This window comes from Dasypus novemcinctus, chromosome 19, assembly GCF_030445035.2.
Source record: "Dasypus novemcinctus isolate mDasNov1 chromosome 19, mDasNov1.1.hap2, whole genome shotgun sequence".
Lineage (NCBI taxonomy): Eukaryota > Metazoa > Chordata > Mammalia > Cingulata > Dasypodidae > Dasypus > Dasypus novemcinctus.
The window spans coordinates 77073321-77085306 of NC_080691.1; the positions used below are offsets into that span (position 1 = coordinate 77073321).

Consider the following 11986-nt stretch of genomic DNA (forward strand, 5'->3'; position numbering starts at 1 on the left):
AACAAGAAAATAATTGATTCCCAAATGACTACATGAAAACTATTCTTAGCCTTATACGAGTTTTAATGTTTACTAGGTTTGAGGCATGTCTTCGGAGATAGGACATGAGCCTACTGGGATCATTAGGGTATGACTGAAATTAGAAAAAATAATTTATAAATTGAACACATTTGCCAAACAGTAATCCACCTGAAATCAAAATAGGAAATAAAATATGTCTATAAATAGTTTTGACTAAATCATCAATCTTACTAAAAAAATTTATAGTTTTGAGGTTACTTTTGTTCATACCCCATTTTAAGAAAATGGATTTGGGTGTGTAGTAATGTTAAAATTTCTCTGTATCAAAGTTTAATTATTACCCAATGGTCAGTCAAAAAATATAGCACTGATTACTCTAGACATTGTAAACAAGTGCAAGAATAGAGCAGGCATTGCTGATTAGGTCACAGTAATCACTCAAGGATGAGTGGCAATTTTCCTTTATGGAAGAAACTGCAATTTTATTTTCTTCTGTTTTGTTTATATTTGGAAAACAGATCTAAACAAAACCTTAAAGCCTCATATTCTGTTGGATGATTAAAATCTTTAGTTTGTATCAAAGTCTCTCAAAATATAACAGGGAGGGAAAATGAAAATCCTAATGAAGGACTGTGCTGTCTCCCATTTTTCCTCTGTTCTATCAACAAAAATTTAAAGCAGAAATAGAGCCCATAAAAATTACAACATTTACTTTTTTTGAAATCTTAAAGCTTAGCAGGTGTCAAAACTCTTCATTTATATCACTAGTCTCTGCAGGTATTTGTTAGTTCAATACAAATCATGATCTCAGACTACTTAAGTTTTCTAGACTATCTGTTCAGAGTTCACTGCCTTGTTCATATACAGGGGCAGAAATCAGATGACTACCCTTTGAGCTCCATGGAAGTCTCATTAATGTGGTTTATAAAGGATGGCAATCACGCCCTCTGAAATTTTCAATCCACAACTACAAATTTGTGCACACACATGCACATACCACACACACAAACACACATGGAACAGAGAATTAACAGTGCTCTCATCAATACTGTCTGCAAATCAGAAAGTCTACTTTCATCATTGAATTCTAAGAGGAACTGTCTTGAATTTAATTTTTTAAAAACTTAAGACTTCAATGTTGAATTTGACACCATTTTCCTAGGAATAAAGTAGAAAATTTCATTCAAGAAAAATGACATGGAAAAACTTGGGTGTTTTAGTTTGACACAGGGCTGCCAATGCAAAGTACCAGAAATGGGTTGGCTTTTATAATGGGAAATTTATTATGGTAAATGCTTACAGTTCTGAAACTGTGAAAATGTCCAAATCAGGGCATCATCTGGGATGCTTTCTCACCAAACTCAATTAAAGGTGATTCTGGCATCCTGTCTTGTGGTAAAGCAAGATGGAGGCTGATCTCTGCCTAGGTCCCAGCCTCAAAGGTTATCATCACCTGGAGCTCAGTTGTGGGTGATCAGGCATATAGATTGTCTTTTCAGCTCTGTGGGCCCAGCTTCTTGTGGGCACTGTGTTTCAGCTTCAACTGCTAACAATCCACAAGTCCTTTCTCACAGGATCCAAACTTTGGCTTCCTTTTGCTGTGTGTCTCCTCTGTCTGTTTATATAAGGCCCAGGAAGAGGGTTGAATCTGAACAGGGGGCCCACATCACTGGTGTAATACAATCAAATGGTACTAATCAAGTGGTATAATCAAGGCCCTTAACCAAATATAAAGCAATCAAAGGGATGCACACACACATGTGCACACATACACAGGGATGCAGCAGCTAAAAACACACAATCTTTTTTTAGATTCACCAAATTCAAACTGTCACACTTGGGAGATCACTCTCTTAACAAAGAGATTTACAAAAAAGCATTTATACAGAAACTATGTCAATAGAAGGAATAAAACCTATATTCACAGGTTGCTCACCACACATTTTTTTTCTAATAAATCACTATTGAAAACAATGCAGTATCCAATACTAGAAGTCTACCTGACATTTAGATATTGTTTTCTTAAGTCCAGGGATTCATTTAATCAACATCTCCAGAGAGGAAGTCCCCAGTCTTCTGAAGTGGGGAGGAGATATGGTCTCCTAACCATTCTATACTCAAGAGTTCCAGATAATTCTATTTTTACTCCACCTCTTCCAGCACAGGAGACCTGATGTCTCTCCAGTTCAGAGCCTTGCAGGGAACAGCAGTATAAATCAGCATGCTTGTGCTTCTACCACTGCTCCCTCAGGTTTGTGTTTTCTACTGTTTTATACAGGATACTAGTCATATACATAAATTCTTGCTTTCAAATTTTTATTTTATCCTTGTCCCTTCTATTTATCCTTGTGGTTCAAACTTTAAAATTAATCATTTTATCATTTCCGTGAAGTTATATGAGAAAACAGAGGAAAATATCCATGATTATTCTCAGTGATTATTGGGAAGTGTCTCATAAAATCCTTATACTAATGTTCCTACCCTGTTTAATCTAATGTTTTAGAAATCTTAGAGGATAATATTTGTGTGCTGGTATGTTGTGTACTGAGGAAGAGCACTGGACTCAGATTCTTATTGGAGACTAAATTTTATGCTCATAATATATTTTTTAATCCTAAATATAACTTTCCTTTTTCTTTTGCACTCATATTTTAAATTTGTGTAAGTTTTAAGATCTTTCTTTTGCAAATATTAAGTCATTGTCAAAAAAAGTACTTTCAAAGAATGAATAGAAGCTGCTTTAACTGGAATTTAAAAATGTTTTCTAAATACAACAGAAGTCTACTTTTGTCAAACTTGTTTGTGACCAACCTCCACATAGTAGAAGAAAAGTAAACTTTCAAATTACGGTAAAAATGTAAAGATCTGATAGAGGATTATGAAAGTAAATCTAAAATCATTTCAGTTTTTATCACACATTTCCTTCTTATAGTACATATACACACTCCTACCTATATACATTTACATCTGTAATGCAAAAAAAAAATGAACAGCTGTTAATTTTATTCATAAGGTTGGTTTATTTGAGACTGCCTTAGATGCAAATGACAGAAACCCATTGCATACTAACTATAACCCAAAAGGTAATGTTTTTATATACCTGGGATTTCTGAGACTTTGTTCAGCTCTAGGGACAGCTAAACAAATATATATATGCATGCATATATGAATGTCTATGTATGTATATGTGTATATATAATTATACTTTCCATGTAAGTTTTATCATTCTTTTGACAATAATATTTATACAAGCATCCAAACAAGTCTTATCATTTAACATAGTTTCCTCAAGGTTTTTTTTTTTTTAAAGATTTATTTAATTCCCCCCTCTCCCCCAGTTGTCTGTTCTCTGTGTCTGTTTGCTGCGTCTTGTCTTGTTTCTTTGTCCGCTTCTGTCATCGTCAGCCGCATGGGAAGTGTGGGCGGTGCCATTCCTGGGCAGGCTGCACTTTCTTTCGCGCTGGGTGGCTCTCCTTACGGGGTGCACTCCTTGCACGTGGAGCTCCCTTACGCAGGGGACACCCCTACACGGGGGACACCCCTGCGTGGCACGGCACTCCTTGCACGCATCAGCACTGCGCATGGGCCAGCTCCACATGGGTCAAAGGAGGCCCGGGGTTTGAACCGCAGACCTCCCATGTGGTAGACGGATGCCCTAACCACTGGGTCAAGTCTGTTTCCCCTCTCAAGGTTAATTAATAGAATGAAAGAATGAAATATTTTTGTAATTTTACTTTGAGAATTTCCCTCTGGTAGTGTAATTTAGTACTACAAAAGGAAAGCATGTGTATTTTATATTCAAAGAATATTCAGTAATTCTGCTCTGACATACTTTTCCTAAGTGGAACTTGTGATATATAGTCTCTTAGCATCTGAAATTCCATTTAGATTTGGAATTTCCCAAGTTTGTTACCCACAGTGGGAGGCAGAGAATCCTTCAACTAAATAGTGACTTAAGTGCAAGGTACTTTTCCTTCCCAGATTCACCTGCAAGAAGGGCATGGTCAAGTGATCGACATTCCAGTAATTAGATTCAGCCTTGGAAGCAGAATTCAGTCACTCAGAAAGCTAGAGATTGGGAATCATCACTTGGATTGAGTTCCAATGGCAGTTGGGACTAATGATGTAGGAGTGGTGTCCTTGTCTAGAGGTAGTGGTGTGTTGTGCTATAATCTCAGAGTCTTTTGCATAGTGGGGTAGGTGGGGAGATCCTCAGCACATGAGTTATGCCATGGCATTGTGGCATGAATTCTGAGTTTCATAAAACCTGATTCTACAAAATTTTATGAAGCAAATACTGACATATTTGAAGAGAAAAATTGACAGTTCTACATTAATAGCAGGAGAATTTACTACATCACACCAATTAAGGGTACAACATCTAGTGAGAAGATTAATAAGGAAGTACAGGTCTTGAATGATAAGCTGAACCATGTAGAACTAATAGACATATATAGAAAATTGCACCTGAGAAATATACATATTCTCCTCAAGTGCACATGAAATTATTCTTCAGGATATACTATATGTTGGGTAACAGAACAAGTCTCAATAAATAAAAAGTACTGAAATCATATACTCTATATTTTCCAACTACAATGGAATGAAGCTAGAAATTAATATCAGAGGAAGAAAACGGAAATTCACAAAAAAATGGAAATTAAACAATGTAATCAAACTACCAATGGGATAAAGAGGAAATCAGAGCCATAATTAGAAAATATCTTGAGGTAAATGAAATGAAAAATACACCATACCAAAACTTTTGGGATACAGTGAATGCAGTGGTGAGAGAGAAAAATTTATAATTCTACCCACTTATACTAAAATTAAAGAAACTTCAATGTCAATGACCCAACATCCAAACTGGAAGAATGAGAAGATAATTAGACTAAACCAATAGTAAGCAGAAAGAAGGATAGGAAAAGATAGAAGCAGAGATAAATGAAATAGAAAACAAGAAAACAGTAAAGCATTCATAAAAACATAAGCTGATTCTTTGTAAACATTAAAAAAACCAACAAACATTTAGCTGGACTGACAAAGAAGAAAAGAGAGAAGACACAAATGATGAAAATATAAAGGAAAAGGATGGACTACTACCATACTTATTCAAATATAATAGGGACATAGATGGATCATATGTACAGATGTCTCAATTTAATATCCAGTATATACAATGAAATATTCCAAGATAACAAAAAACCAGCACCACAATTCACAAACTGGGTAAAAGACTTCAACAGATATGTCTCAAAAGAAGACAGAGAAATAGAAAGCACATGAAAAGATGGTCAACATGATTAGTCAGAAGGGAAATGCAAATCAAAACAAGACAACCTTTCGCATTCATTAGAAATGACACTATTAAAAATTTAAAAAAAGTTTGAGAGGATATGCAGAAATAAAACACTCACTGCTGGTGGCAATAAAAAATGGTGCAATCAATGTAGAAAACACTTGGGTAGTTCCAAAGAAAACTAAGTATCGACCTAGCATATGAGTTGACAATCCAAATATTAGGTATATACCAAAAGATTTAAAAGCAGCAGCTCAAACAGATACTTTCTCATTGATGTGCATAGTGGCATTATCCACAATTGTGAAAAGATAGAAGCAACTCATGCCATTAACCAATGAATGCATAATAAAATGGTATTTATACAAAATGGAATATTTTCAAGCATTGAAAAAGGAATGAAGTTCTAACACATATAACATGTATGCACCCAGGATATCATGTTGAGTGAAATAAGGTAGATTCAAAAGTAAAACTATTGTGCAAAATAAGTGATATGAAATAACTACAATCATCACAGTCATAGATGCAAAATATGTAACAATATACAAAGGGATATGGTGGGGATAGTTAATATATAACTAATGCTTAAGATTTACAGAGTAACTATACAAATAGATACTGCACCACTGCACATCCCAATCATGACTAAAATTGTATGCTCTCCATCATAACAAATTCTGTCCATTGTGTTTTGGGGTGTGACAGACTAAGTACCCCAAGTGAGCTCATACCTCCTTGCATTGTCACCTGCCTTTCTGGAGTAAAGACCTTGCATAACTTGCAACATAACACCTTCAAAAAGTAAAGCTGTGTGCTCTTAGGCCTTGTTGGAAATGGGGTACCAAGAGACTTTAGGTCTTCCTAAGCCTAGAAAAATCCATTTCATGCTGGGGCATGGGTAACCAGAACACTTACCCAGGCACTACCCAATGACAGAGTATCATCAAATATAAATTGGTAAACATAAAAATTTTATATTATTTTATATATTTATAAATTTACATACTTAAAATTGATAAGGGAGTAAATTCAGGACTGTAGGGAGCCGTCTCTCTCTCACTCTCGACACAAAACGCCATGATTCATTTGTGTCGTGCTCTAAGGCCGCCATTCCTTGGTTTCCTACTTACTCTTTCTTCTTCCCCTTTGTTCTCCCTCACCCGCCACTGTTTCAGGTGACACGCTCCGATTGGGCACTCCCTAAAGTGCGTGAAAGTTTTTCCATGGATGTTGCCAAACAATCATCTGCGCATGCGTATGGCGCGAAAGCCAGAATCTAATTACCCAATCATTTACTGACACATACGTTGTCATCAGTATGTGTCACTTCCTTCATCCCTGACTGTATCTACCCCTAACCAACCCTCAATAAAGGAGGCTTGATCAGAATCCTGTCTTGCCTCCATTCTTTTTTGTCCCCTGCCCCCACTTCTTCCCACAGGCCCCTGGAATCCGTCCCCGCTGGTTCGGACACAGGACCATGCTTTTCATGTCCCCCAGGATGTGACATACTTGCATGAGTGGGTGGTGAAACACCCATGAGCAATAATCCAGATGCAACACTACAGGTCTTATCCTTCCTGCATTGGCATCTTGGTGACACCAGAGGTAAGTGCTTGTTCAAAGATGAATTATCCAAGCTGAATCCATGTGGTATTATATCAATAAATAATGGAAGTGATGAGAGAAAACCTCTTTTTTGGGGTCTCTAGAGTAAAGCATTCTGTCTGTCAATATTACATAAAGATGAGGTGAAATGGTGAGAACAGAAATACTTATAGTGGCTTCAATTTTAGTAGGACAACACTCAGCAGTCTTTAACATTTTTTCCCCCTTCTCCCCACCCCCGTTGTCTGCTCTCTGTGTCCATTTGCTGTGTGTTCTTCTGTGGCCACTTCTATCCTCATCAGTGTCACCAGGAATCTGTGTTTCTCTTTTGGTTGCATCATTTTGTTGTGGCGCCATTCTTGGGCAGGCTGCACTTTCTTTTGCACTGAGCAGCTCTCCTTACTGGGTGCACTCATTGTGTGTGTGGCTCCCCTACGCAGGGGACACCCCTGCGTGGCACAGCACTCCTTGCACGCATCAGCACTGTGCATGGGCTAGCTCCACATGGGTGAAGGAGGCCCAGGGTTTGAACCGCAGACCTCCCATGTGGTAGGTGGATGCACTACCCATTGGGCCATGTCCGCTTCCCTCAGCAGTCTTTTAAAGCTATGTATAAATTAGGTGTTAAGTTTTCCATATTTGCATGCTCTAGATATTAATTTTTAAATAATGTCAAGGACAGGGTTTTCAAATATCAACCAGCATAATGGTATTGCTTTTAGGACATGCAGATTTTGGAATTTATTAGGTATTTGATTATTAACAAGATGATTATTGCAGTGCATTTTGCCTGCTACTCCCTCCTGAGAAATTAGCAAGGGGCAGTGAATGATCTGGACTTCTGCTTGGCCCAGTGTACTGGAGTGTACAGGCATCTCACACCAACTGATTAATATTCTAGTCACTTAGATGAACTATTGTTTGCTCTAAGTCCATGAACAAAGTGACCTTATCTGTTCCTACCCATCAGATATTTAATCATTGACCCAAGAGAGGCAACCAGAGAAATAAATTCACTTATCTTAGAAGACACCAAAATCACAGTCTTCCCACTTTCTCCATCCTCAAACTAACATTTCCATAACTGAGATCCATAAAATCAGCCCTTAGATACTTAATCATTTGTTGAAACCCATCAGATAATAATCCTCACAGAACCATAATTACTGATGCACATAACCACCCCAATCTCTAAATAAATGATTTTCCATTTTTTCATTGAAGACATTCTCCATCGTGAATTTTCTGGAAATTTCTAAAATTATTTCATCTTCCTAATGAAGTCTTCTTAGTCCATGAATTTGTGATTTTTCTTAAACAGGATTTCCATTAGCACACCAGGGCTTGGATTTGACTGAATTATAGTGCACAGTATTTATAGACATAGAATTTCATTCTTGCAGAGTTCATTCACTTTATTTAAAGGATTAAATGATAATTAAGGCAATCCTATACTGAGGACAGGTGTAGAAACACATATGATTTCCCTATTGAGCTTATGAGTTGGAGTGGTAGATGAGGATCCTCCAATTACAAGATAATTACATTACAAAATCTCTCATGTGGAATACCTACTAAGGGCTTTCCTACATAGATGACATGGATATGGATTCTCTCCTGTATGAGAGTCCTTAGATATCTGAAGTAGTACAGATGGCTACAGGAAATTCCAAACTGACTATATAGTGTTTCTTCACTTTGTGACTTCCCTAGTATGTTTAAAAATTAAATTTATGGGTGAAATAACTTTCATATCCAAAAGCTTTACCTTGTGAGTTATTTCAACTCATTTAGTCAGAATATTGACTGAAGGCTTTCTCAAATTGTTGACATTCATAGGAATTCTCTTGAGTTTGAAAAATCCCATGTTGTCTAAGGTTACAAAAAGTAGTATTTTCACATATAGAAGATACTATGGTTTCTGTCTAGCATAAATTCTGTCATGTGGCTGGAAGGCTGAACTACTAGTGAAAATTTCCCACACAGATAAAATTCATGAGGCTTCTCTCTAGTGTGAGTTCTGTCATGTTTTTAAGTGGAAAAGCAAGAACAAAGGCTTCACAAAATGATGGAATTCATGGAGGTACATATCAATGTGATTCCTCTCATGTTCTTTTAAGGAAGAGAAATCAACAAAGGTTTTCTGAGTTAGAGGATAATCCTGGGCTTTCTCAACAAAGTAAGTTCTCTCAGATCATTTAAGGGAAGAATAATGAAAGAAGGTTTTTTCACAAGGATGGCATATATAGGGTTTCTGTTCAATGTGAGAACTCTCACATCACCTAGGATTAGAATATTGATGGAAGGTTTTCTCACTTAGATAACATGGGGTTTTTCTCCAGTGTGTTTTCTCTCATGCCTTTTAAGGGAAGAGGATTGACTGTAGACTTTCCCACACAGATGGCATTCATAGGGTTTCTCTCCAGTGTGAGTTCTCTCATGTTGTTTAAGAGTAAAATATTGACAGAATGCTTTCCCACATTGGTGACATTCATGGGGTTTCTCTCCAGTGTGTGTTCTCTCATGTCTTTTAAGGGAAAAGGATTGACTGAAGGCTTTTCCACACAGAGGGCATTCATAGGGTTTCTCGCCAGTGTGAGTTCTCTCATGATGTTTAAGAGAACCATAACGATTAAATGCTTTCCCACATAGGTGACATTCATGGGGTTTCTCTCCAGTGTGAGTTCTCCCATGACATTTAAGGTTAATAAACTGACTGAAGGATTTCCCACAATGATGGCATTCATAGGGTTTCTCTCCAGTGTGAGTTCTCTCATGTTGTTTAAGATAAGAATATCTACTGAATGCTTTCCCACATAGGTGACATTCAGGGGGTTTCTCTCCAGTGTGACTTCTCACATGATATTTAAGGGCAGAGCGTTGAATGAAGGCTTTCCCACAATGGTGGCATTCATAGGGTTTCTCGCCAGTGTGAGTACTCTCATGATATTTAAGGACAGAGTGTTGAATGAAGGCTTTCCCACAATGGTGGCATTTATAGGGTTTCTCTCCAGTGTGAGTTCTCTCATGTATTTTAAGGGAAGAGGATTTAATGAAGGCTTTCCCACAATGTTGGCATTCATAGGGTTTCTCTCCAGTGTGAGTTCTCTCATGATATTTAAGGGCAGAGGGTTGAATGAAGGCTTTCCCACAATGGCAGCATTCATAGGGTTTCTCACCAGTGTGAGATCTCTCATGTATTTTAAGGGCAGATGACTGAATGAAGGCTTTCCCACAAAGATGGCATTCATATGGTTTCTCTCCAGTGTGAGTTCTCTCATGTTGTTTAAGGGCAGAGGGATGGATGAAGGCTTTCCCACAATGATGGCATTCATGGGGTTTCTTTCCAGCATGAGTTCTCCCATGATGTTTAAGGGCAGTAGAGTGACTGAAGGCTTCCCCACATAGATGCCATTTATGGGATATCTCTCCAATATTAGTTCCCTTGTATTGTCTGAGGTCAGAGGGTTGCATACAGGTTTTAGCACTTTGTTGACATTCATATGACTTACTTTTAGAGTGAATATGCTTATGTTGATTAAAAGATAAACAGTCACTAAGAACTGTTGGAAGAGGCTTTCTGAAACGGGGTTTCTTTTTCATGTGCATTAATGCATGTTGGGTCACTACGAATGTGTGAGAGGAATCTTGCAAATAATTACTTCTGAAAGAATTCTTCTGTGTAGGAGATCTCTGCAGGGGGATAATAGAGATTGTAAAACATTTGTCCATATACATGAATTACTTAACTTCTGTACATATGAAATCTAGATGAATCTACTAGTGATAGCCTCCAATTAAAATATTTTCCATGTTAGTTTCATAAACACATTATTCTACTCCATACAAACAGATATGCTCTATTATGTCAATCTAATCGCAGAACTATCTCATCAATGTTGAGCTTCATGATGTTTCCAAGATTATATATGTGAAAACTGCTTATGCAAAAATTAATTTTTTATATGAAATCAGATTAGTTTTGTGTTTAGGTTAATTTTTCACTAAATTTAAATATCACAGATTTTTGCTGGATTAGCACTTAATCCCAAAATTAATTACAATTTCATGACTTTACTGAATTCCTAATTTATTCAATCCCTGCTTATCTATTTGGATTACTAGGGTTCACACAATAAAGCTTACCAATGACATAGTTTTTGAAGTGTCTTTCATACAGATAGGTTTGTTCGATATCATTTCTATCATTTCCCATGTTTTAAACGCACCTTTCCTCCCTATAGTAATAAAAAGAGAATAAATTTTTAGAGAATTGTTAGGGGGAGGAATATTTTGTAACATTCCAAGTATTCCTTTCATTATATTTCCAACATTCACAATTAGCTGAGAGAGAATATCAAATTAATGAATACCCTAGGCATAAGAAAACTTTATAGGACATTGCAATCAGAAAAAAATTTCAGGCATGGAATATGAGAAAACAATCTGAGACTAAGGGAAGTAAAAATATAAGGGAAATTTTCCAAAAATAGGACCAAGACAAAGTCTTGTGAAAGTTTAATTGCATTAGCAAATGAATATCCCTATCTCAAAGCCAGTGACACTTGAATAGCACTTGATAAGTCTATGGAAAAAACACATGACTAAAATGTCCACAATATTCTCAGCCAGATTTCAGAAATCATAACTAATATAAGGAAACCTGAAGAAATCATAACACACTCAAGGAATCCTGAAGTTATTATATTCAAGCACATACTCAGTTTAAGACCCCTCTTCTGATTCACAGGTTCTTAGAGCACACCTGGACTCTGGTATTGAGCTAATCCCATTCCTTCTGTGTACATTTCTTGCTCCAACTGAAAAAGCACATCTGATTTCTGGACTTGAGATACTGTTTCTGTGAAAAAATGTTGCCTAGACTTTGAATTGTGATAGTAACACAGCATGATCATGATGTAAATGGCAGATTACAAAATAGTGAGGCAAGTATTGAAGGCCAGCAATGCAGCAATACCTTGAAATCAGATCACTGATAATATTTCAACAGAAAAATGGTACTCTTGACCTTTTGTCCAGTTCAATAAGAACCAC

At 36.8% G+C, this 11986-nt stretch overlaps 1 protein-coding gene across 3 annotated transcripts in view; it reads right to left on the reverse strand.

Annotated features, from left to right (window-relative positions):
* Nucleotides 1-3017: 3017 nt before the first annotated feature.
* LOC101432823 (zinc finger protein 596-like) overlaps nucleotides 3018-11986 on the reverse strand; it is a 134473-nt gene continuing 125504 nt past the window's right edge. For all 3 annotated transcript variants that reach the window (XM_058281974.2, XM_058281973.2, XM_071209985.1), the window contains 2 exons: nucleotides 11078-11169; nucleotides 3018-10624 (listed from right to left, as the gene is read on the reverse strand). In XM_058281974.2, coding sequence (XP_058137957.1) covers nucleotides 9248-10624; nucleotides 11078-11169 — 1469 coding nt within the window. In that variant the 3' untranslated portion in view covers nucleotides 3018-9247. The remainder of the gene's footprint in view (nucleotides 10625-11077; nucleotides 11170-11986) is intronic.